Source organism: Leptopilina boulardi, unplaced genomic scaffold, assembly GCF_019393585.1.
Source record: "Leptopilina boulardi isolate dan_hultmark-lab unplaced genomic scaffold, ZJU_Lbou_2.1 LbouV2_58, whole genome shotgun sequence".
NCBI lineage: Eukaryota > Metazoa > Arthropoda > Insecta > Hymenoptera > Figitidae > Leptopilina > Leptopilina boulardi.
Window position 1 is genome coordinate 52749 of NW_026138003.1, and position 27860 is coordinate 80608.

At 29.0% G+C, this 27860-nt stretch overlaps 4 protein-coding genes across 4 annotated transcripts; all 4 read right to left on the minus strand.

Moving 5' to 3' along the window:
* Positions 1–1777: 1777 nt before the first annotated feature.
* Positions 1778–5074, minus strand: LOC127290205 (fatty acid synthase-like). The gene is made up of 3 exons (XM_051318640.1): positions 3224–5074; positions 2409–3128; positions 1778–2301 (listed from the first exon to the last, which is right to left on the minus strand). Exons 1-3 carry the CDS (start codon positions 5027–5029, stop codon positions 2185–2187), a joined length of 2643 nt encoding a protein of 880 aa, XP_051174597.1. The 5' UTR covers positions 5030–5074; the 3' UTR covers positions 1778–2184.
* LOC127290287 (fatty acid synthase-like) lies at positions 5067–9840 on the minus strand. The gene is made up of 12 exons (XM_051318772.1): positions 9696–9840; positions 9170–9420; positions 8711–8942; positions 8192–8613; positions 7747–8040; positions 7417–7627; positions 7141–7301; positions 6707–7024; positions 6086–6612; positions 5634–5914; positions 5180–5555; positions 5067–5085 (listed from the first exon to the last, which is right to left on the minus strand). Exons 1-12 carry the CDS (start codon positions 9838–9840, stop codon positions 5067–5069), a joined length of 3237 nt encoding a protein of 1078 aa, XP_051174729.1.
* Positions 9841–10112: 272 nt separating this feature from the next.
* On the minus strand, positions 10113–17118 carry LOC127290206 (G-protein coupled receptor Mth2-like). Its single transcript, XM_051318641.1, has 8 exons — positions 16192–17118; positions 14061–14346; positions 13687–13915; positions 13350–13585; positions 13176–13254; positions 12876–13060; positions 11364–11544; positions 10113–11230 (listed from the first exon to the last, which is right to left on the minus strand). The coding sequence occupies exons 1-8, from the start codon at positions 16798–16800 to the stop codon at positions 10900–10902; spliced, it is 2136 nt and encodes a 711-aa protein (XP_051174598.1). The 5' UTR covers positions 16801–17118; the 3' UTR covers positions 10113–10899.
* Positions 17119–17890: 772 nt separating this feature from the next.
* LOC127290217 (fatty acid synthase-like) lies at positions 17891–27710 on the minus strand. Its single transcript, XM_051318663.1, has 14 exons — positions 27412–27710; positions 26968–27218; positions 26151–26382; positions 25628–26049; positions 25183–25476; positions 24853–25063; positions 24592–24752; positions 24157–24474; positions 23544–24070; positions 23163–23443; positions 22645–23028; positions 19728–21598; positions 18904–19632; positions 17891–18678 (listed from the first exon to the last, which is right to left on the minus strand). The coding sequence occupies exons 1-14, from the start codon at positions 27554–27556 to the stop codon at positions 18580–18582; spliced, it is 5925 nt and encodes a 1974-aa protein (XP_051174620.1). The 5' UTR covers positions 27557–27710; the 3' UTR covers positions 17891–18579.
* Between the last annotated feature and the right edge of the window lie 150 nt (positions 27711–27860).

Sequence of the window (27860 nt, forward strand, 5' to 3'; positions counted from 1 at the left end):
AAACTTATATAAAAATAAATTATTAAATGCTTAATATACTTTTTAATTTTTCAGTCATTTTTAAAAAATTATAGACCAAGAAAATTGTGTTCATTATTTGGACGTTTAGAACTTCAGGCATAAAGTGACATGAACAACAATTTCTTTTTTCGTAACAATACAAATATTTAGTATGTACACTGCAAAAATAAGCATTTTATTATTATTTTAAATGTTTCGAAGACATATAAACATTTACATAATACTTTTGCTTTGCCCTAAATTTAATTGAGCTAAAAGAACTTTACTCCTAGCTCGCTTGTTTTTCATAAATTGTAGAAAACTTCTTTCCATACATTCACATTTAAAACAATTATTTAGTTATTACTCGTTTCTTCAAATGAATTTTTGTAATTCAAAAAAAAATTATGACATTAAATGCAATACTTTTTTCTTTATTCCAAAAAATTGAGTAATCTGTTTTTTCTTAATTTTTAAATATATGTATTTTAATTTACGCTATGCATTAATATTAAATAATCATTGTTAATTTTAATAAAAGACATGTTTATCGACTTTCAAATTAAAATATACATAAAATTTTGGTCACAATGTCGAAAATAAATATTATTTTTGAATGCATTATTTTGAATTTATTCGTCGTTTTTCTGAATATTTATTAAATATAAAAAGAACCCCGCACCATTTACATGGGAATTTAGGGTCCGGTGAAATTTTCTGCAACTTTGTAATTTTGTAGTTTTTGACCTCCTGAACAAAAAAAAAAACTTTTAAGAAAGTTTATTTAGTTCTTTTGGTTTTACTCATTTTTGAAATTTTTTCGCTTTAAACACTATTTTTTAAACTTAAACCTCAATTATTGAAGAATTTGTCCATTTTTTGGAATTTTGACATTTACATTTTTTGTTCAGGAGGTCAAAAACTACAAAATTACAAAGTTGCAGAAAATTTAACCGGACCCCAAATTCCCATGTAAATGGTGCGGGGTTTTTTTTATACAAAACAAAATTGATTAATTAAATAAATATAAATCGTATTATTAAAAATAAATATATTATTTAATTCAACTGTGAATTTATCACTCGATGGTATTAGATAATAATTAATAATAACTAATTTATTTAATTTTCTTATTGGTATAAATATTTCAATTATAAAATTTTTTTTTATTTCTTATAAATAGATGAAAGTGGAACTTAATTAATGAAAAACATTTTTGAGTCTACAAATTATATATTTAAACAGATTTCGAAAAGTCTTTAATACCGTTTAAGAATTTAACTTTTTAGTTATAATTTTGCTGTAACTCCATTCTGTTCTGAGGTACGAGAATTTTATGAAATCCTTTTTTTTTGGGCGTGATCAATTAATTAGCAATTAATGGTGTAGTTGTAAAAAATGTAATAAATAGTATTTTTACTATTTAAATTAAATCAAACGCTTATTATTTTCAGGTGGAAAATTGAACAAAAAAATCTTTTCGATGGTATTTCTGCTTATAAAACCAGAAGTTACAACCGCAGTGAATCCTATATGAGTGAGTAGAAATAATTATTTAAAAATATATTAAACTATTATCAATTTTATAATACATTTTCTCGTTATTTAAACAAGAATTCTTTTAACAATTGTTAATCGATGAGCCAAAAGTTTTGAACGTTCATATTAACAAAATTGTTTTTGCAACTTCTTTAAGTACGAATTTTATTACAAAATATTGTTTAAAATATCTAAAAAAGATGTTATTAATTTAATAATTGTTTAATTCACTGTTTTATTTTACATTGACATTATAATTTTTAATAATTTATAGATTGAAAAAAATATTTTGTTCATTTAAACGTTCTGAACTTTTGGCTCATGTTAATCGAGAAATGTTATAAAAATTTTTTGGACAAAAAATTATAATAATATGCATAGAAAAATATTTTTTCTTCTAAATCGTTGAACATAAATGTTGTAAACTTCACCGACGTGTTTCATGTGAAATTTGTTTAAAGAATCTTCTAAAGAGAATTTCCGAGAGAATTTCAAAACTTTTAGGTTTATTTTTCTGTAATTTACAATTTTATATTTAATTTGTTTTTGTTTTTTTATTTTTTCTTGACCGTGGAACGTTAATAACGAATACATTCAATTTCTTCATAAAATCTCAGCTCAATCTTTTACAATATTTTATGAGAATTATTTTTCATCTAAAATCTGAAGTCTCCAAGTCGTTGATATGGATTGATCTTCTGAAATATATTTGTCAAATTTTGACCTTGCCGTTTCTTCAGTAGTATCGTTTACTTTTTTAACCTATACAAATTTAAACAAAAATTATATATTATAATTAAAATTTATATTTATTTATTCAATAAAATTATAAAAATTGAAAAATAAAGTTAAGTTCAATGATTTCTCACCTTCTCAGAATCGTATTTAAATGATTTATGAGAAACAGATACAATGGACGCTTTCGATCCAATTAAATTATCCATTTGTTCAATAACACTACGAATTGATAACAAAGGAACATTCCTCTCGTTTTCAGTTGTGCTTTTCACAATTTCAGAAACTGGTCCCAAAAAAATTAAAAGTCCCGGGGTATCTACTTTTGATTTTTCCGTGCAAATTTTCATCAAACCGATTTCTCTTAACAAAATTTCATCGACATTTTCCTTGACATTTTTACATGTTGAAAAAACGACGAAGTGTCTTAAATCAGGACATATTTGTTTAGATTCTTCAAAAATATATTTGGTAAACAAATATTTCGAATTAGAAGTGCTTGCTGATAAATTATCAATACGCTGAAGATCGAAAATAGCATCTACTGTACTAACTTCTTCTAGAAGATCATTTCCATTTTCTTGATGGGTAAAGTCCATTTTATCACGAACAACAACTGATACTCCATATTGTCTCCACAAATTTATTCTGTGTTCACTGTAAGCTCTTGTATTTTTCGATTCGGAAGCTATAATAATATTTTTGGCACCTCTTACAACTAAAAACTCAATAAGTTCAAGTCCAAAGTCACTCAATCCTTCAATTATCAAATAAGATCCTTCACTTTTGCAGAAGAATCGAGGTATTGTTAGAGCTTCATCGCTTCCATCCTCCGGCTGTACTTTAACAATGATCTGTAAATGTAAGAAATGAATTTAGATAAAATATTAAATGTTTGCTTTAAATACCAATAAGCAAAATGTAAAAAATGAAAGAAACAGAAATTTACTTTTCCAAAAACATTATTTGAAGCTCCGTCAATAAAAGCAGTTTTTAACATATCCCTAGAGTAGGTACGTCTAGGTAACGGCTTTATAGTTTGCTCTGCTATTCCATTCTCAATCATTAGTGATAATTTTCTTTTCGTTGCTACATCAAGATTGTTTATTTTCGTTGGATTTATTGAGAACACAGAAGTATATCTCAAGAAATTTCGCATGCCTACGGATTTACTAAATGTATCTTGTAAATTTCCAATGACAATAACGTTTCCTTTATTCTTCACACACATCAAAAAAGTATCTATTTTACTTAAATCATCTCCATTATAGATTACTAGGTTCGCTCCTCTGCCTTGTGTATGTGCCATGATTTGATCGGCAAAATTTCTTGATGCATTTATAAAATGGTTTTCGTGAATATTTGAAAAGCTACTTTTTAAGTTTTCTTTGTCAATATCATTAACGTATCCAACGAATACTTGTGACTTAATATTTAATGCTACATTAATGGCAGCTTGGCCAATGGAAGATGCGCTGTCGTAAACAAAAACAGATTGGTTCTTTTGTACATCTGCCTTTATCACCAAAGCCAAGTATGCAACTGCATATGCTAAAGGTACAGTTGCGCCATCTTCTAAAGACCAGTTGTCAGGTATTTTCCACGTATAATTAGTATCAGCTGTTATATAATTTGAAAATGTACCATTTGCTATTCCCATAACTCTGTTTCCCTTTGAATTAATTCCAGAATATTCTTCTCCAAATAAATTCATTCCAAGTCTATTTTCTATGTCTTCTAATGCCAATTTAGCAGTTGCTAACAGAATATCTGCTTGATTGACTGCAGAGTACTCGACTTTTATTGTGTCACCAACTTTTCTAGGGAATCCCTCGACCCAAGAAATAGATTCTAATTCAGAAGGATTCAACTGTTCAGCTCTCCAATTCAATATGCGTTGAAGGTTCAAGGTAATTGGAAAATGTTTGTACGTTCCCCAAACTTTACCTGGCAATAGAATATTCATCTTCAAATTTAGATCTATTTGTGAACTGTAGAAAGCGTCTTCTAAAGAAAATTTTGAAACATGTGGATCTTGAATGTCTACAATTTGAATTTTATCTCCGTATTCATCTTCCTGAAGTACTACAAGATTTTGACCAAGATTGGAATATTCTTGAGATCTGACAACAATTATCAGACGATCACAATCTTTCAATCTGACTATTGTCCTTATTTGATTGGACCAATTTTGATTATCATTGATATTCAAAATAGTAGTTTTATTGACGTATTGCTTTTGACGAAGGAGCAATGCAACTCGATCGTCCAAAAAATATTTTTTAAGAACAAGCCCAAATCCTGCAGAATACAACATTTTCAAAACTAAACTTTCGTTTTTTGGTTCTGCGAAAGTTAATAGGAAGGATCCGCTTGATAGAAATTTTGCTAGACTCTGAGGAGTGTATTGCATTATGTTGAAAAGTATTAAAAGTGCAATATCACTTGATTTCGTTTTATTTTCCGTCAACCAGAAAGAAGGTATCATATCGATTTTAAATTTTCCTTCTAGACTATCATTAAGAATAGTGTATAATATTCCTTTTATTTTTTTCTCATCAGTAGTATCATCATCGACGATATATATTGGAATTGATTTTTCTGTATTTTCATTTAAAAATTGTAAAGTCATATTCAATATCTCTGATAAATTAGATAATGCCCCATCCGTTCCAGGAAAGATTTTAATTTTTTTAGCAACAACTCTATTTTTCGAAGACTCATGCAAAATATATTTGAGAACAATTCCTTCCATTTGTACACCACCTGCATTAATAGTTTTAAATCTACTATCAACTGATACAGGTATTTCTGAAAATAGTGTTTTAATCAATTATTGATATTTATTGGTAATATTTTTATAAAATCAGAATTTTTATATAAAATGCAATACTCACCATGTGACTTGCTAATAATTTCATTGTGCTGTTTTAAGTTTATAATGATTTTTCTAATTTTAAATGGCACTTGTGTTTTTCTAACATAATTTCCAAAGACATACATCTGAAACATTCCATCTAAAAATGTTGTCCAATTATCTTTCCATACTAAAGTTCCCTGAGACCCATTAGTTGATGATTTACAAATCGTTCTAAAGGGACCTGAGTATTGTAAACCTCGCATCTGTAATTCAGTGTAAACATCACTTTCACTTAAATTCTGATAAATTTTTTCGTCCTTTTTATGAACTTGAATACAGTTCTCATCAGGAGCATTAATTGCTTCCAATATTCCTGAGCATAGTACAATTTCGTTATTGGTTACTTGAAAGAAACCAGTGCCTGGAAAAAGTAATAAATTAGCATATAAATTTTTGATCATATAGAACAAATATAAAAAATATATAATAAATCATATACCTTTTTGAACCATTGTTAATAAAACGATATTTTCTTCAATTGGTATCTCTACTTGCTGCTGATGGATTGTTACATTGTGATAAATTATTGAGAGTACACATTTATTTTGGAACAATTTTAAAACATCCCAGGCAAGTTTTAAGTACAAAAAATTAGGAATCACAATTTTGTTTTCAATCTTGAAATTTTTTAGATACTGCCACTTGTCATCCTTTAAATCAATTACGAAGTTCATTTCTCCTTTCTTAAATTGATCATCTTGCTTGATTGTGTTAGAACACCTGTGGTTAAAATAAAATATTAATTTATAATTTGCATTATTATTTGATTAATTTGATACTATAATTTGAAGTTTTATTATTATTAGTAATTATTTCACAAAAGCAGGTTATAGTTAAAATCTATTTAACCATTTTTATCATTTCTAGTTTAATTTTTTAAAGTTTGCTCACCACTTAGTAGAGTGATCCCATTGAATTAAAGATGAAATTGACGGTGTTCCTCGTGATACTGGATAGCTGATTTTAGGATAAAGATTGGACACATTGATATTGTAACCAGCATTGTATATTTTACCTAACGCATCCAAAAGGAATGAGACATTGTCTGAATCACCTCTTTTGGCTAACGGTACATTAAGGACATTTTCTGGCAATGATTTTCTCACGATTGCTTGTAGAAGACCGTGGGGAGCTATTTCTATAACAATTGCATTCGATGGAATACATTTTGCTGTTTCAGCAAACAGAACAGTATTTAGAAAATTATTTGTATGATATTCTGCGGATGATAGTTGAGCCTTAGCAGATTTCCATTCTTCACGTGGAACTGAACTGCTTAACCAACGATTACTTCTAGGCTTTGGATTAGGTATTACTTTTTGAAGGTATTTTATTAATTTTTCACCTGCTGGAGCAATATACCGACTATGGTAGGCTATGTTACCACACTGAACTTCTTTGACAAAAATTTTTCTCGTCTGGTAAAAAAATTTTGTTTCTTAAGATGACAAAAAAAGTTTGTTCGACTAGAAAATTTGATTTGAAAAATAAATAATTAAATTATATTTTTACCTTCAACTGTGTGGAAAATGCTTTTACCGAATCTGTAGGACCACTGATAGTACAATTATTTTCGCTGTTATGACAAGCAATTTCAATATCAGGCGGACAAAAATTTTTGATATCTTTATATCCAATACCAACTGCTGCCATTGATCCTTTTATCAAATCTGTTTCCACAGAAGCCGAACCTCTAGCTGAGGCACAAAGAATCATTTGCTCTGCTGTAAGAGATTCATCAGCATAAGCACAACCTAATTCTCCAATTGAATGACCAATTACAAAATCTGGTTTCAGTCCAATCGAAGTTAACAGGTCTACTAACCCAATCTAAAATAATAATTCAAAAATGTTTACCATTTACTCAGTTCAAGGTATATTTCTAAAGTTCTTGAGATTTTTAACCATATCTTATTTTACATTTGATTGTTAAAAGTTTCAGTTACTTGAATAGCAGCAATTCCAACAAAAGCATTTAGAATGTTGTCAAATATTTTCGGATCATTTTCTGTAATGATGTGCATAATGTCAATCCCACGGGTCTTAAGGACTTTATCACATTTCTTTATAGATTCTTCGAAAACTGGTATTTGCAACAAAGCTTTTCCTGTTTTTTTTTTAAATTAAACATCACTTTATGAACAAACGTTTTTAGATTAACATAATTATTTTAGGTAATATAATTTATTAACATAATTTTTGTGTAGTTTAATAAACCTTACCCATTCCGGCCCATTGAGAACCCATACCGGAAAACATGTACCAAATTTCTCTCTTAATATTCGAGTAATGTTCAATTTTTCTCGTTTTTATCTTTGTTAATCCATATGGAGGGACTACTGTATAACCTCGATATGTATGAGCTGGAATTTCAGTTTCAAATATGTCATACATAAGCTGAAGCATTTCTACATCGACAGGTCTGCTTTCCAGCTGTAAAGTATATACATTATTTTCTCATATCTCAAAAAGTATATCATTATATTATAATATTTAAAGATCTCTTCGTTTGTTACATGGATAAATAAAATCAATAATAGTGTAAAACTAACATCGCTTAGTATGTAGTCAACAGCTTCTTCCGTACAACCTGAACACATGACTAATCTTGGAAGACTGTCGTCAGGTTTTCCTCCATTTTTCTTGTCCTTTTTGAAATCTTTTAATATAATATTAGCACTAGTACCAGATAATGATAAACTATTAACGACTGCATAGTCTCCAGTCCAGGGAGTTAATTCTGTTACAACTTTACATCGACCTTCTTTAAGAGCAGGGATTTTGTTAGATGCCTCTTTAAAATGAAGATTTGGTGGAATGTATCCTGATTCCATTGCAGTGATCACCTTACAAAATTAACAGATGTCAAATTTTTAGTGTGTAGTATATTTAAATCAATGCAAACGGTACGTAATGTCAGTACAATTGTTTGCTTTTGCGTTAAGTGATATTTTTAAATGATTAGTACTTATTAAAATTGTTAATAATTTTTAAAACCTTAATAATTCCATTGAGTGGATTAACAGCTGAACTGGAGCCAAGATTAGATTTGACAGATCCAATTGAAAGGGGTAATTTTCGACCTTCATTGTAAACTTCGTCAATTGCTTTTACTTCTTCGGCATCGACATCTTTAATACCTGAACCGTCGGCTTCTACGTATGAAATGTCTTGAGCAAAAAGACCACACTCTTTCAAGGTGTTTTTCATTAGATTGGCTTGAGATTCATAGGTCTGATAAAAATGCGATTTGTCATTATTGATATTTCCAAAACAAATGCCTGTATTTTTCACTTCCGCATAAATGCGCTTTGCATCTCGAGCCTTTTGAAGAAATAGAACTACAGTTGCTTCGCTGCGAGCATAACCATCAGCTGCATCATCGAATGATTTTGTTTTGCCATCAGGCGATAGAAGTCCTAAAATTGATTTTGAAAATATATGTTATATTGTTCTTTTTGATCTTCTGCTTCATTAAGTAACTTAATAACCAAAGATATATAAAACTGCTAATACCTAACAAAAATAATTGTAGTGACATTTGTGGATGTAAAACAATATTACTGGCAGCAATAATGGCATTTTTAACTCGTCCATCTTTAATTGCGATAAATCCTTCGTGTAAAGCATTGGCACCTCCACAGCAACTAGAATCGACGTTAGCACTTGGTCCATTGAGGTCGAAAAAAAAAGAAATTCGATTTGGCAATATAGCACGACATACTCCTAATAAACCGTAGCCTTTTTGCTGAAAATTAATTTTATTTTATCTGTTTAAGTACTTTTAAAAACTTCTAATTTCTTTTTTGGGATTTTTGTGTGATTTTGAATGTAACTGATGAGTATGGTGACGGTAATATTACTAAAAACAAGTCGTATTGATATAGTTTTGAATTAAATCGATCTTGGGAATTATATTTTTATCAAATAAGAGAAATTTTTTTTTTAATTTTACAAACATAAAAATTCACATACCATAGATTTGTCATAAAATAATGATTTTTCTGCCTCTGAAAAACTACTACCAGTAAAAACTGCCGACTTACTACCTTTCAAATTGTTTGGATTAATTCCAGCATCTATGATTGCTTCGTATGCAGTTTCTATAGTTATTCTTATCAAAGGGTCCATACAATCTAGTATTTTTCCATGAACTCCAAAAAATACACGATCAAAATTGTCAATATTTTTCATTGTACCGATTCGTTGAGGAACTTGAGAATGTTCTGTAAAGTTTACAATTAATTATTACTTTAAATTAATTAATTGTATGTTCTTATTTGATCTTCTATTGCACATCCTGTTGGATTTATCCGCACGGAGAAAAAAAGTTATCTACCTTAGCTAAATCCAATGCTATTGCATAGCAATTTTTCATAGCTAATACATATATAATAATTAGCATTAACAGTTAACATATTTTCTCTGACAGTTAATTATGAGCTACCGTAACTAAAACTTATTGTTAGCTATCTATATAAAACCAAACCATAATTCATACCGTAGTCCCATCGAGCTTTGCAGTCACCAATGCAGTCTATTTTATTTAAAAGATTCTTCTGCAATTCGTTGATATTATCACTATTTGGAAATTTTCCAGCTATACCGGATATAACTATTTCGTGTCCCGTCAATTTTGATGCCATTTTTAAAAATTTTATTTTCCTTTTATTCGATTTTTAAATTAGATACAAAAAAATGGATTATTTTTCTTGTTATACAATTAATAATATTCCTTTTTTTATACACTTTTTTAGGAGTAAATTACTGTTTAAGTTCATGAAAACTTTTACTTTTCTACTTCTGAGTTCACGCATACGTCTGCTAGATGCAAAATCATCTTTTTCGAAGAGGGATTATTCTTTTTAAAATATATGCATTACTTGATCAATTCAGATATATTAAAATTACATTGAAATTCGTTTCAAATAATTTATTACTGCTTTCAAATATATTCACTTCGTAAATTTACATTGGTTGGAGATCAAGGTTGAAATACATAATTCGAGACTTATTTCCAAAAATAAGAAATTATAATTTCTAAAACATACATTGTTTGCTGAACAAGGTTTAAAATCGGTTCTGAAATAGAACTGTATATTTTTTCATATTCAAATTCAAAAATTTGGTGATTCTTAAAAAAATATATTTTTTTGACCAATATATAACAGTGTCAAGACCCCTTAATTGGAAGCGCTTTCGATTTTAAGGCCATTTGATTCTATTACTCCCAAAGGAGTTTTATAAAAGAAAGCACTTATAAGCTATATTGAAAAGCAATTTATAAAAAAGGTATTTTCATTTACGTGTAAAGGTAGGAAATGTTTGTCCCAAAGGATCTCCTCATATCCCATAGGCACTTGGCAAAGTCTACTAAGAAAATATAGTACTTTTGTACATATGTACAACTTATAAAAAAAATGAGATTAATGAATTATATTTAAATTGTTTTAGTTATAATTTAAGAGAAGAAAAAAATTTCTGTGTCCATGTCGAAAAGTCTTTCACTTAGTATAATAATGAATTTAAAATGATAGACTTGTAAGCATTAAAAATATTTTTTGTCCAACATGCACGATAAACGCGATATTCCATGTGCTTATACAGTGGGCGGAAAGTAGGTCCTTGCCGTCTGATTAAAAATAACGGACGGAAAAAATTTTTTATTTGAAATCTGATTCTCAAATGATTAATACGATCGGTAATTATTTAACATTACAAAACATGGTAAAAGTGGTCATTACTGTTGTTTTACTTGAATTCTTTATATTTTTTTGATTACTATTATTGCTTGTGTTCTTTGTATTACTTGTAAAATTTTTGTCAAATAATTTCTGGAATAAAATGTTGTACACTCTTTCTTTCATTATAAAAAGAATAAATATAAAAACACCCTGAAGACAATTCACAATATCGAAGACTAAAAGGATTTTATATTCCAACTGATATGGAAATAAAATATTAAAATAATTTGATATTATTTCAAATATCCAAGTTATTCCCATGATAATAAAGAGTTTCACGTTCATAACTAGTCTGAAAACATAAAAAAAAACATTTTTAAGAAAATTGTTCATTTTATATAAATTATTAATTTTTAAAAGTAAAGAAGCTACTGAACGCTCTCAAATTATTTTTTCATTGTGCGGTATCAATACATCATAATTACCTGTCCCTATCAGCTTCAAACAGTCGGTTTTTCTGATCAATAGGTTCCAACATAACCTTTTTAATCTGACTCTTTACTTTATTGTAATTTCTTAAAGTCATAATAAAAAATATTAAGTTAACCAACAAAATGACCGACACTGGTCCTGTGAAAAAAATTAGCTCTCCATTACCAAGTCCACCTGTAAATTAAAAAAACAGTATTAACTTTTTACCTAATTATCATATATAAACTACATCCTAATGGTTCTAATGTTCATTTAACAGAAATTCACTTATCTCGAAATTCCATTAAGCAGAATGTTCATTTGGCCTAAAGATTATTTAATCTCATTATCGTTTTGCCGAAATATTGTTTCACCTACTTTAAAATTGTCCTCACAGAAAATTATAAGGTATTAAAATAAGCTGCAACGCTTATTATTTTAATCCAATTTTGCTTATTTTAATACCAAAATGGATTAAAATAAGCAAAATTGGATTAAAATAATAAGCGTTGCAGCTTATTTTAATGCCTTTTAATTTTCTGTGCTATTAATTATTTAACATAAATCTCTTTTGCACGAATCGTCGTTATACAGAATTAACACATTCCCTAATTCGCATTTGACAAAAATCCCATTTGGCCTAAAATTAGGCTAAATGATAATATTGACGAACCTAATTTTAGGCCCAATGAGATTTTTGTCATATGGGAATTAGAGAATGTGTTAATTCTGATTTAGATAATTCTGTAAAACGACAATTCAAGTAAAAGAAATTTATGTTAAATAATTAATAGGACAATTTAAAACTAGGTGAAATAATATTTCGGCAAAACGAAAATTAGGTTAAATAATCTTTAGGCCAAATGAACATTCTGCTTAATGGAATTTCGAGGTAAGTGAATTTCTGTTAAATGAACATTAGAACAATTAGGATGTAGTTTATATGCCAATTAGGTAAAAAGTTAATACGCTGTTAAAGATTAATTCGAGACAATGGTATTTATAACGAATGAGATTTCGATGAAATGAAATTTCGGTTAAAAAAATAGTCCTAATTAATATAACTTATGGCAACTGCGCGGTGATTCGGCTAAGTGAATTTCGATTAATTGTCATTAGGTCAAATGGGATTTGTGGAAGATTCATTCGTCCCAATATTACACGTACACATTTGATTTAAGGATATTTGTCAGAAATATATTTAGGAACAATAATTTTTAATCAGCTAGTCAGGTAAAAGAATTTACACGTTTTTCATATAAATGCGATTCTAAAATATAGATAATACAATGATAACAACGTGTATACCGGAACTGAAACAGTAACGCGTATGTACAATATACAATCCTGAAAATGATAATTGTTGAACGTCACCAACAGTAGAATGATATATTGATAATTTCAGCACATTAATAACTTCTTCAATTTAAATAAACGTGTGTAGAAATTTTGTTATGACTCTAACCAACATGAAGTTAATGAAATCACAATTTCAGAAAAATATATTAATTTTTTAAAATACTCACTTATAAACCAGCATTTATCCACACCAATTCGAGGACGATTCTTGTATTTAAAAATATCAGTATAATCCACTAATATACAGAGAGATGTTATTAAACAGGCCAGACCCCAAGCATAAACGCAATAAATAATAAATCTTTTTCTCTGTCCTCTACTTTGAGTAGTACCTTTTCGTAATCTTGTACTTCTGCAAAAAAAAAATTTACTCAGTTTTTGATGTATAGGATAAATATTTTTTGGCTACTCACTCAGTCATTTTTTGGGTTATATTTTAATTAACAACGAAAAACAAAAAGACTTACTTAAATGTCCACCAAATGTCGAAGCACATAACATTGAGCCACGAAAATGATGAAATAAAAGCAAACAGCAAAGTATTTCCTGTGAAAAAACAAATTTTCTTTTACTTTTCACAAAATGCAATTAAAAATTCATATTTTTCAATAATTGAAACATGCACATTAAAAAATACAAACCAAGAATTGAGCACAAAGTCTTTATAAGTGGATCTTCGTTAACTCCAGCTTCGTGACTTTTTGCTACGTCAAGTGTTACCAAAGATAGACAAACGTAGGCAAAAAAAAGACTACCAACATGGCACATTAATGTTTTACCATGTAAATTCCTTAGAGAAGGTATGCAAATGTATACCAATAGTGTTATTAGAAGAAAAAAGCTACTAATTAACTGAAGTACTCCTTCAAGAATACGTCTAAAAAATAAAGAAACAAAATATATGTTATTTACTATATATATATATTTAAAAGAAATACATATTATAAAGTAATTTCGAATTGAAATTCTATTTCTTACATTTCTTTTGGTGTCTCATTCATTATTTCATCGTGGCAAAAAAATGAAAAAATTTCATTACCATTGTCAGAATAATTATAAAACATCTCCAAGCAATATTCATCATGAAAGTGAAATTTATCGTACAATTCAATATTAATATATCCTTCCGGCGTCACAGACCATCCTTCTGTTGAATTAAGGGCAAACATGCTGTGCTTGCAAGTTATCCCAACAAGAAGGCCATAATCTTAATAAAATATATATAGTATTAATTTTTAAAATACATTTTCAAAAATTTATCAAAAGCATTTTAAAATGCGTTCTTAAAATACTAAATCTATATAGGTAAATATATTAAAGGTGTTTCATTTTGTGTAGTGCATTATTCTTACCATTTGTATCGAAATTAGATTTTGATAAATTTGTTGCGTTGACAAGCGCTGAATGAAATTCATCTTCAACATTATTCACAGAATACTTTGTACAAATTGTATTAGACAAAAATGCCTCATCTTCGGGACAACATTTTCGTAGACATGAATTATTATTACAATAGACGCGATCTTTACAAATTCGTGCAACAAGAATATTACGTGAATTATCAATATCCAAACAGATATTTTCAACGTCATTCAGCCTCGTTATATCTATCGGTTCTTCCATCCAAGGTACTTTTGCCTGTACAACAATAAAAATGCTTTTTCCCTCTTATTATGAAGTAACAAAGAATACTTTCAAAAGTATTAAAGAAATAAAAACTTTGATTGGGTTTGCGAATTATGAATTTGACATCAGTTTTTCAAAATTCAAAATGGCGGAAAATTCGTGAGTCCCTTAAGGTCACTGAGAACGAATTTATTATCAGAGTCGTAATCAACAACCCCGAAAGCCCTGAATAACGAGTTTTAGGCTAATCTGATAAACTTAAAGAAAAGTCCGCCTTATTAATTACACAGCCCCACAAAAAAAAAAAGTGTCATGTACTTTTGACCGGAATACCCTAACCCTATGTATTTTGACGCGCTGAACACGAATCCGAAGTCCGTTTTGCTCCATCACGTCAGCATTTTTTTCTAACCTCAAAAAACATGTCGGATTTTGAGAAGTAGGCGATTTTTTTAAAAATTGATGTATTAACTTCAAACTTGGTATCTGGGGGTTTTTTGTGTCGCTGATTACGAATCTGAAGTTAGATTTTCAAAATCAAAAATGGCAGATCCAATATGGCGGACGAATTTTGAAAAAATTTTAAGATTTACTTCAAACTTGGTATCTAGGGGTTTTTTGGGTCGCTGATTACGAATCTGATGTCAGATTTCCGAAATTCGATATGTCTGATTCAATATTAAGGAATTATTTTTAAAAAATTGTCAGATTATTATGAAATTTGGTATCTACAGGTTTTCTAAGTTGCTGACAAGTAACACTAGGGAAGTGCCATACGCCGATTTTTCAGAAACTTGGCAGTTTTGTAGTTTTTTGAAAACAATTTGACACGTATGTTTTGATTTTCCCCAAAAGCTGATTTATGGGGGGGAATACCCCTTGAATTTTTTTTTGGTAGGGGGACATTATTTTACGAAATTTTTCAAAAATTAATGTGCAATAGTGTATCTGGGGGTTTTTTGGGTCACTGATTACGAATCTGATGTCAGATTTCAAAAATTCAAAATGGCATATCCAACATGGGCTCCTATCAGCCACATTAGATACGCCATTATCAATTTTTGAAAACTGACATCAGATTCGTAATCAGCGACCCAAAAAACCCCTAGATACCAAGTTTGAAGTAAATCTAAAAATTTTTTCAAAATTCGTCCGCCATATTGGATCCGCCATTTTTGATTTTGAAAATCTAACTTCAGATTCGTAATCAGCGACACAAAAAACCACCAGATGCCAAGTTTGAAGGTAATACATCAATTTTTTTAAAAATCGCCTACTTCTCAAAATCCGACATGTTTTTTGAGGTTAGAAAAAAATCCTGACGTGATGGAGCAAAACGGACTTCGGATTCGTGTTCAGCGCGTCAAAATACATAGGGTTAGGGTATTCCGGTCAAAAGTACATGACACTTTTTTTTTTTTGTGGGGCTGTGTTATCTGACATTTTTTATTTTGAGCATCTGATATCAGATTCGAAATCAGCCACCACTAAAACTCTCGAGTATAACAAATTCCAAGCGAATCTGATTAATTTTTAAAATTGTAGTATGTCTTTGACTTGTTTATATACTTCAAAAACGCCTTTTTCTCGAAAAGTTGATTTTGATTATAAGCATTGTTTTCACAAACTTGGCCATACATTTAAAAATTTATCACAGGATATGACTAGTGGCATTGATTGATTATTATGTATAATAATGCATAAAATTGAATACTATGAAATTTATATTTTTTAATTTTGCTTATCTTCCTCTATTATTATTATTATTTTATTTACATTAATTCATTTGGATTGAAAAAAATTATAATAATTTGAAATTATTTAAAAGTTAAAGTGATGAGAAGAAGTTACTCTTACCAGTATTTTTCCTTGATGTTTGTAAATTTTTGATGACTCTATCACATAATTGACGAGAGTTTTTTCACATAAGGGTGCACTTATATCCACAACTACTAAATCTACTTCATTCGAGATATTAAGAAATGTTTTAAAATTTACTTCATCTTTTGAAGAAACACATAATTTTCTTTTTACGTCAAAGTATTCTCCATTTGAACAACATTTCCTAATACTCAGAACTTGCGGTGTTCTTAAAATTAGTGAATTTTTTGAATCATAAAGGTCTCCTGCATCCTGATCACAATATACAATAATTGGTGAATTATATTTTGTCTGATTGTTATATAAATGATCTAAACAAGCCGAGGATGAAATGTAAAGATTATTATCATGTATTTTATTTAGAGAGAGGTAAAAATGTTTTCCTAACAATTGACAGTCTGGAAGTCCTATTGAATTTGGATTTAAATTATTTAATTCAACTAAGAGTGTTGAATTTATACATGAAAGATCTCTATCTAGATGTTGTAAACTTTCTTCTTGTTGGCAACATTTTCTCACTTTAGAGAACAATAAGGCTTCTTTTGTTAATATTAAAAGAAATGTACAATAAAATATTTGCTTCATTTTTATATTAAAATTTTAAGAAGGTAATATATTTTTTAATTACGCACTCATCGCTTCCTCCTTTGTTTTAAATATACAATTATTCATGATGTTTAAAAATATTTATTCAATCCTTGGGATTAAAAATATTTTAAATAATTAATTTAAAATCCTCAAATTTATTATTTAATAATTTTGTGCATTGCAGGGGATTATTATAATGTTATAGGGAAAATGACAACAATTTCTAGTTAATTAAGGCAATATTCTAAATAGGACTACTGGAAATAATAATATTGCCGTTTTTCTGCAATCGCCTGTCAAGAATGAACACGCGGTGGCAACTGTTCCTTCTAATTCATAAATGACACACACGCTAGAATTTCTTTCTTCACTCCCCACCCGATATATAAACTTCTTGACGTATTATGATATAATTTCCAGGAAATAAAATTTATTTATCTTTGCATATTTCCTTCGGAAAAATGAATTTATTGAAATATAATATACGTATATATTTCACAGCAAGTAACATTTTTGGTTTGAGAGTGAATTTTCACATATGAGTTTGGGTTAAAATAATCATCTACTTTATTGAATGTAAAACCTCAATATTATATTAGAGTATAAATTTTTCATTTTAATCATATTATTAGTAGTGATTTTTGTTTGTCTTTGCAAAATAAAAAATTCATTTGAAGAATTTGTGAATAATTAATAATATAATATTGAGGAAATCTCTGGAAAAAATAATTAAAATCAATTTATTATTCTCCGAGATACAGCATTTTAAAAATTAAATAAAAAACAGAAAATTCTGTAAAGCCAAAAATTTTCTAAAATCGGTATCGGACTTTTCATTTACACGCACTTAAAAAAATTTATTTAATTCAAATAATCGGTTCCTTAACTATTATCAAATATATATTTACTTGAAATAAATAATTTTTATTTGAAATAATTATAAACTGTATTGGAACCAATAATTTCTGTATTTGAAACAAATACTATTTAATTGACTCAAATAATAATTATTTGATACAAATAAATATTTATTTGATAATAGTCAAGTAACCGATTATTTGAATCAATTTATTTTTTCAGTGCACGTATTCCTATACTATTTTTTCATAAGTTGCATTCGGAATTGAAGAACTAGTGGACAACTTTGACCTTTGACTTTGACCTTAAATATATATCATATTTGATAAAATAAGCGTGCACCAAGTAGTTAATAAATAATAACATATTTATTATTTTATAATTATTTATTTCAATTTTATTGTTTTAATCTAATGAGATTAAAGTGATATACTTATATGTTTATTGGCATTATAAACTATAGAAAACAAATATTTATCATTTTCTATTGAAGCTGTCAAGTACCATAAATTCTCGTCAATCAATTATAACATCTAATTTTTTAAAATTTCTATTTTATTTTCTACAACTTAAGAATTTTTCATCCGCTAATTGAAATATATTTATACATATATATATATATATATATATATATATATATATATATATATATATATATTCCGTCAATATTGACATTTTCACAGTTTTTAAACATATAAATATCTACTATGCTAAGACGTAATTAGATTAACATACATTTCATCGTTAATCATGGAACGTGACAAAATTAACAAAAACATTCATAATCTTTTGGACAGTTGACAAGAACTTTCTTAACGCGTATAAGTGGTCACATGTGTATATAAACCTTCTTTTTACCCATTGTAGATGCTCCTTTAAAAATAACAATTAATTTTAATACTGCTTTTCTTCTGTAATTTAAAACCTAGAGGATGTTGCCAATGGTTGAACTGTGTTAATATACTTGTCGAATTTCATCTTTGGCGATTTTTCAACTGTGTCGATATCTTTTTCAACCTGAAAATTTAATTAATATTTATTCAATTAAATAAGAATTTGCTGGAATCTTATAGTGCAAGAATGCAGTGAAAACTTGTAGCAAGCTTTAAAAAATTAAAAAGACACTAAAATTTTTTGAAAAGAATCTATTGTCCAATCCCAAATTGTCTTGTACGAAAACACTAATTATTGTAGTGAACAGTAGATTTTGACAAGAAAATCTAACGTAATAATTTGCCTCACCTTTTCAGAGTCCACTACTAATGATTTATAATGAACAGATACAATGGACGCCTTTGATCCAATTAAATTATCCATTTGTTCCATAATACTAGAAGAAATCAACAAAGGTACATTACTCTTATTTTCAGTTGAATCTTCCGCAATTCCAGAAATCGGATCTAAAAGAATTAAAAGTCCCGAAGTAACTGCTTTTGATTTTTCTGTGCAAATTTTTGTCAAACCGATTTGTCTTAACAAAATTTCATCGACATTTTCCCTGACATCTTTACATGTTGAAAAAACTACGAAGTGTCTTAAATCAGGACATATTTGTTTAGATTCTTCAAAAATATATTTGGTAAACAAATATTTCGAATTAGAAGTGCTTGCTGATAAACTATCAATACGCTGAAGATCAAAAATAGCATCTACTGTACCAAGTGTACTAACTTCTTCTAGAAGATCATTTCCATTTTGTTGATGGGTAAAGTCCATTTTATCACGAACAACAACTGATACTCCATATTGTCTCCACAAATTTATTCTGTGTTCACTGTAAGCTCTTGTATTTTTCGATTCGGAAGCTATAATAATATTTTTGGCACCTCTTACAACTAAAAACTCAATAAGTTCAAGTCCAAAGTCACTCAATCCTTCAATTATCAAATAAGATCCTTCACTTTTGCATAAGAATCGAGGTATTGTTAGAGCTTCATCGCTTCCATCCTCCGGCTGTACTTTAACAATGATCTGTAAATGTAAGAAATGAATTTAGATAATATATTAAATGTTTGCTTTAAATACCAATAAGCAAAATGTAAAAAATGAAAGAAACAGAAATTTACTTTTCCAAAAACATTATTTGAAGCTCCGTCAATAAAAGCAGTTTTTAACATATCCCTAGAGTAGGTACGTCTAGGTAACGGCTTTATAGTTTGCTCTGCTATTCCATTCTCAATCATTAGTGATAATTTTCTTTTCGTTACTAAATCAAGATTGTTTATTTTCATTGGAATTATTGAAAACAAAGAAGTATACCTCAAAAAATGTTGCATTCTTACGGACTTACTAAATGTATCTTGTAAATTTCCAATGATAATAACCTTTCCTTTATTTTTCACACACATCATGCAAGTATCTATTTTGCTTAAATCATCTCCATTATAGATTACTAGGTTTGCTCCTCTGCCTTGTGTATGTGCCATGATTTGATCGGCGAAATTTCTTGATGCATTTATAAAATGGTTTTCGTGAATATTTGAAAAGCTACTTTTTAAGTTTTCTTTGTCGATATCATTAACGTATCCAACGAATACTTGTGACTTAATATTTAATGCTACATTAATGGCAGCTTGGCCAATGGAAGATGCGCTGTCGTAAACAAAAACAGATTGGTTCTTTTGTACATCTGCCTTTATCACCAAAGCCAAGTATGCAACTGCATATGCTAAAGGTACAGTTGTGGCATCTTCTAAAGACCAGTTGTCAGGTATTTTCCACGTATAATTAGTATCAGCTGTTATATAATTTGAAAATGTACCATTTGCAGCTATTCCCATAACTCTGTTTCCTTTTGAATTAATTGCAGAATATTCTTGTCCAAAAGGCTTCATTTCTAGTGTATTTTCCAAAGTGTTTTCTAATGCTCTTTTAGTAGTTGCTAAGAGAATATCTGCTTCATTAACTGCAGAATACTCGACTTTAATTGTGTTGGCAGTATTTCTAGGTAACTCTTCGACCCAGGAAATTGATTTTAGATCCGAATTGTTAATCTGTCTAGCCACCCAATAAGTCGCATATCGAATATTTGAGGCGATTGGGAAATACCCATATGTTCCCCAAATTTTACCTGGTAAAAGAATATTCGTCTTCAAATTGAGATCCATATGTGATCTGTATGAAGAATCTTCTAAAGAGAATTTCGAGACTTTTGGATCATGAATGTAGACAATTTGAATTTTATCTTTCTTTTTTTCTTTTAAAAGAACTTCAAAGTTTTTACAATTATAAGAACATTGTTTTGACATGACTGTAATTATAAGACGGTCACAAGTTTTTGAGTGAAGTTCTGATTTAATTTTATTGGCCCAATCTTGATCGTCATTGATGTCCAAAATACTGGTCTTATTGATAGCTTGCTTTCGACGCAAAAGTAATACAATTTGATTCTTGGAGGTATATTTTCTTAGTACGAGACCTAGTCCTGCAGAATATGCGTTTCTTAAAACATCATTTACATTTTTTGGTTCTGCAAATGTTATTAGAAAGCATCCTTCTAAGACATGACCTAAGAGTGCTTGTTGAGTATGTTGCATAACATTATAAAGCACGAAAAGTGCAACATTCTTATATTCTTGTTTATTGTTTAATAGCCAAGATGACGATACTTCTTCAATTTTAAATCTTTTTATTTCTAGACATTCTTTAAGAACGTTTTGCAAAAGTTGTTTTATATTTTTCACATCTACAGTTTCGTCTCTAATGATGCGAATTAAATTTGTGTTTTTGGAATTTTCATGTAGAATTTGAAGAGTTATTTTCAAGATCTCTGTTAAATTAGACTGTGCTCCATCCGTGATTGGAACGATTTGAAGTTTATTAGTAAAAACACTATTTTTCCAAGATTTCTGAAGAATAGGTTTAAGAACAATTCCTTCCATTTGTACACCACCTGCAGTCACAGTTTTAATTTCCCTAAATACTGTGACAGGAATTTCTAAAAATAAATAAGTTACTTATTAATAATTGATAGTAAGTTATGCGACAAGTAAATTCAGGTCGGTGAAGTTCACTACGATTACGATCATCGAAATTTTAAAAACCAAGATACTGCATAAACACAACAAAAAATTACAAAAACTTCAACGAAACATTATACTTAACAAAAAAAAATTAAATTTCACTACACACACAATTTTATTACAATTTCTTTCACAAAATACACCTTAAAGTGTAGAAAAAAATTGACACCCCGATACAAGTAGGGGAAGGACCCTATTACCACCCCTATGTTAAAAAAATTCTCAAAAAATGCAATTTTTCTTAGACAGACAATTTTATTGCAATTTCTCGCACAAAATACACCTAAAAGTATAGAGAAAAATTGACACTCTGATACAAGTAGGGGAAAGACCCTATTACCATCCTTAAGGCAACCCCTGTTATAAAAAAAATTCCTAAAAAATTTAAATTTTCTTAGACAGACAATGGGGGTGTCAATTTTTTTCTACACTTTTATGTGTATTTTGTGCGAGAATTTGCAATAAAATTGTGTGTGTGTAATGAAATTTAAATGTTTTGAAAAATGTCAATGTTGGGGATTATACTATGGGTGTTTTTTAGAGCTGTGCAAAAGTTCGAATTTTGTATGGGTTCGGATCGAATATTCGATTCGAGCCCATGTTAATTCTTATGGAGCGGTTCGAATTTTAAAAACTTGCACAGCTCTAGTGTTTTTCTAATGAATTTGGGGTAGAACTTAATTTTTTTTGTTAAGTATAATGTTTTTTTGAATTTTTTTGTAATTGTTTGTTGTGTTTATGCAGTATCACGGTTTTTAAAATTTCGATAATCGTAATCGATGTGAACTTCACCGACCTGTTAATTCTTGTGTAGTTTCTGTATTAAATTTTAAGCCAACAAATGAAAACTGATTTGAACACTGTACCTATTCGAGCCGATTTTTCAGTTGGAATCGATAAGATATTTTAATTTCAATATGATATAAAATATAATATTTTTCAAAACAAATTCATTTCTCACCATACGACTTTTTTATCGTTTTTTCCTGCAATTTCGAGTTAATAACAATTTTTCTAATTTTAATTGGCACTTGTGCTTTTCTCATTTCATTTCCAAGTAAATACATCTGGATCATTCCTTCTAAAAACGTTGTCCAATCATTTTTCCATTGTAAAGTTCCATTACATCCATTGGCTGATGATTTACGAATATTTTTAAAGGGACCTGAATATTTTAAACCTTGCACCTGCAGTTCAGTGTAAATATCAGTATCACTTAATTCCTGATAATCTTTATCAGCCTTCTTAGGGAATAGACTGCATTTCTGATAAAAAGTATTATTCGTTTGTAAAATTCCGCAACAGAGTAAATTTCCATTATTTGTTATTTCAAAGGAACCAGTACCTAGAAAATGTATCAAATTAGTATTTACCAAGTTGTGTACTTACAGATTAAATAATTAGTTTTATTTGCAGATTTTTGATTTTACAATAATAATTAATAATAGTTTATCTTTTTTAAAAGTATTTATCATGTACCTTTTTGAACCATTACCACTAATATGATATTTTTGTCTTCTGGAATTTCAACTTGATGCTTATGAATTGTTACGTTTTGGTAAACAAGTGAGATTTTAGAATCATCTTTTAATGAATGTAAAACTTCCCAGACAAGTTTCAAGTATAGAGCAGTTGGTACAACCACTTTGTCATCAATCTTAAAGTGTTTTAAATACTTCCACTTCTCGTCGTTTAAATTAATTATAAAATTCATCTCTCCTTTGTTATCTTCTTTTGGTTTTTTAAAAAAGTTAGTGTACCTATAGTTCAATAGCAGATTACTACATAATAAGCATTACTATTATAATTTTAAAATGTTTTATTTGATAAAAGCCTCTGTTATGACATTTCTTTTCTTACCAGTTACTTGAGTGATCCCAGCGGATTAAAGATGAAATTGAAGGTGTTCCTCGTGTTACTGGATAGTTGACCTTAGGATAAAGATTGGACACATTAATATTGCAACCAGCATTGTATAATTTACCAATAGCGTCAAAAAGGAATGAGACATTGTCTGAATCACCTCTTTTGGCTAACGGTACATTAAGAACATTTTCTGGCAATGATTTTTTCACGATTGCCTGTAGAAGACCATGTGGGGATATTTCAATAACAACTGCATTCGGTGGAATACATTTCGCAGTTTCGGCAAACAAAACAGAACTTAGAAGATTGTTTGTGTGATATTCTGCAGATGATAGTCGAGCCCTAGCAGAATTCCATTCTTCACGTGGAACTGAACTGCTTACCCAGTGATTGCTTCGATGTTTTGGATTAGGAATTATTTCTTGAAGGTATTTTCTTAGTTTCTCACCAGCCGGAGCAATATATCGGCTATGGAAGGCTATGTTACTGCACGCCACTTCTTTGACAAAAATTTTATTCGCCTGAGAAAAAAATTTATTTTTTTAAGAAAAGTTTCAACCTATTTTGATCCTTTAAAATATTTATTTAGAAATTAAAAATGTTTAACTGTTAGATGTGCTACAAAGGCTTTCATAGAGTCTATAGGACCACTGATAGTGGAACTGTTTCCGCTGTTATGACAAGCTACATCAATATCGGGTGGACAAAGATTTTTTATTTCTTCATAACCAAGGCCGACTGCTGCCATAGAACCTTTTGGCATTTCTGTCTCTACTGATGCTAGACCTCTGCATAATGCAGAAAGAACCATTTGTTCTGCTGTAAAACATCCATCAGCATAAGCACAACCTAATTCTCCAACTGAATGACCAATTAAGAAATCTGGCTTCAGTCCAATAGATTTTAAGATGTCTACTAAACCAATCTGAAAAAATATTATTCATGTTTAAAAAATTTTCTACTAATTCCATTTATTTTTGTAATATATTATTAATTTACATTTGAATGATTTATTGTTAGAAATAATGATTACGTGAGTTACCTGAATAGCAGCAATTCCGACAAAGGAATTAACAATATTGTCGAATATTTTTGGATCTTTAGCTGTAATGATACGGACAATGTCGATTCCCCGCGTCTTAAGGACTCTATCGCACTTCTTTATAGCTTCCTTGAAAACAGGTAATTGCAATAAAGCTTCTCCTGTTTTTAAAATCAATATTATTGCATTTATAACAAACGTTTTCAGGTGTAACATAATGTATTAACACAATCAACTTTGGTGCTATTCAATGAATCTTACCCATTCCGGCCCATTGAGAACCCATACCGGAAAACATGTACCAAATTTCTCTCTTAATATTCGAGTAATGTTCAATTTTTCTCGTTTTTATCTTTGTTAATCCATATGGAGGGACTACTGTATAACCTCGATATGTATGAGCTGGAATTTCAGTTTCAAATATGTCATACATAAGCTGAAGCATTTCTACATCGACAGGTCTGCTTTCCAGCTGTAAAGTATATACATTATTTTCTCATATCTCAAAAAGTATATCATTATATTATAATATTTAAAGATCTCTTCGTTTGTTACATGGATAAATAAAATCAATAATAGTGTAAAACTAACATCGCTTAGTATGTAGTCAACAGCTTCTTCCGTACAACCTGAACACATGACTAATCTTGGAAGACTGTCGTCAGGTTTTCCTCCATTTTTCTTGTTCTTTTTGAAATCTTTTAATATAATATTAGCACTAGTACCAGATAATGATAAACTATTAACGACTGCATAGTCTCCAGTCCAGGGAGTTAATTCTGTTACAACTTTACATCGACCTTCTTTAAGAGCAGGGATTTTGTTAGATGCCTCTTTAAAATGAAGATTTGGTGGAATGTATCCTGATTCCATTGCAGTGATCACCTTACAAAATTAACAGATGTCAAATTTTTAGTGTGTAGTATATTTAAATCAATGCAAACGGTACGTAATGTCAGTACAATTGTTTGCTTTTGCGTTAAGTGATATTTTTAAATGATTAGTACTTATTAAAATTGTTAATAATTTTTAAAACCTTAATAATTCCATTGAGTGGATTAACAGCTGAACTGGAGCCAAGATTAGATTTGACAGATCCAATTGAAAGGGGTAATTTTCGACCTTCATTGTAAACTTCGTCAATTGCTTTTACTTCTTCGGCATCGACATCTTTAATACCTGAACCGTCGGCTTCTACGTATGAAATGTCTTGAGCAAAAAGACCACACTCTTTTAAGGTGTTTTTCATTAGATTGGCTTGAGATTCATAGGTCTGATAAAAATGCGATTTGTCATTATTGATATTTCCAAAACAAATGCCTGTATTCTTCACTTCCGCATAAATGCGCTTTGCATCTCGAGCCTTTTGAAGAAATAGAACTACAGTTGCTTCGCTGCGAGCATAACCATCAGCTGCATCATCGAATGATTTTGTTTTGCCATCAGGCGATAGAAGTCCTAGAATTGATTTGGAAAAAATATATTATATTGTTCTTTTTAATCTTCCGCTACATTAAGTAACTTAATAACCAAAGATATATATATAAAACTACTAGTACCTGACAAAAATAATTGTAGTGAAATTTTTGGATGTAAAACAATATTACTGGCAGCAATAATGGCGTTTTCGATTCGTCCGTCTTTAATCGCCTTGAATCCTTCATGTAATGCACTCGCACCACCAGTGCAGCTAGAATCAATGTTAAAACTTGGTCCATTGAAACCAAAGAAAAATGAAACTCGATTTGCCAACATATTGCGAGATAGGCCTAGTAGGCCGTACCCATTTTGCTAAAAAAAATATAAAATTCAACATTTTTCAGAATAGTAATTCAAAAGAATCTTAATTTTTCAGAAAGAAGATTAGAAAGAATATTAATTTAACATAATATTCTTCTGATCGAATATTCATTTTACAGAAAGTGGAAATGGTCGAAATTCAATATGACAAAAATTTGTTTCGATCAAATTAAATTTCTGGATAATTAATTTTCGTCTAAATAAAAATAAGGCAACATTGATAATCGGTTAATAATTTAATCTGTAAAATGAAAATTCGAACAAATGAATATTCTGCAAAATTAAAATTCTGTACAATTATTTTTCTGCAAAATTAAAATTCTTTTAAATTACTATTCTGCAAAAATAATATTCTACAGAATTAAATTCGATTAAAACATAATTCTAAAAAATTAGCTTTAGTGCATATTCATGCGTCTCACAATTTTTTAGATACAAATTTTTATATTTTTCTGTCTTAAAAAATAATTTTTTTTCTAATCGTTGGTCATAAACGTTATATGAATTTTAGCATCGATGTTCAGTTTAAAATAAAAATTGAAAAAAATAATAAAATAATATAGAAAAATATTGTACCAGTGATTTTTCAAAGAAGAAATTTTTTTCCGATTCCGAAAAACTACTTCCGGTAAAAACTGCAGTTTTACTTCCTCTCAATTTCCTTGGATTAATCCCGGCATCTGCGATTGCTTCGTATGTTGTTTCCATAATTATTCTTGACATTGGATCCATTGCATTTGCCAATTTTTCGAGAACTCCAAAAAATACACGATCAAATTTGTCAATATTTTTTATAGTACCGATTTGCTGAGGAATTTGAGGATGTTCTAAACGGAAAAAATATTCCAGTGAAAAAACCCTGCTCCTGTGTGCATAGGCTTAGAATAAATTCTAAAATTGTTTATTGAGAGTACTAAATATTTAGAATCTATCCTGTGATATTCGTTAAATTTTGTTTATAAGTATTTTAAATTTTTGCTTATAAGTAATTATTATACATAATTTAAACGTAATCCATACCGTAATCCCAACGAGCTATACAGTCGCCAATGCAGTTTATTTTATTTAAAAGATTCTTCTGCAATTCGTTAATATCATCACTGTTCGGAAATCTTCCTGCTATACCAGATATCACTATTTCATCTCCCGTTAGTTTTGTTTCCATTTTTTTTTAATTAATTAGTTTTCTTGTTATTCAATTAATGGTGTTCAATTTTTACTTCTGTTTGCTATATACTTTTTTAGTTGTAATTTAAAATTTAAATTCATCCAAAAGTACCAATTAATTTTGTTTTATAATTTTTTCACATTCTTAACAAAAGCAACTGGAAATTTAAAATTTTCAGTTATTAAACATCTTATATAAATATACTTATATATATGAATAGAATGTAAAATATAATAAATGTTGAAAAATATTGAGTAATTAAAGATATGAAATACAAAAATGGTATTCAAATTTCATGTCG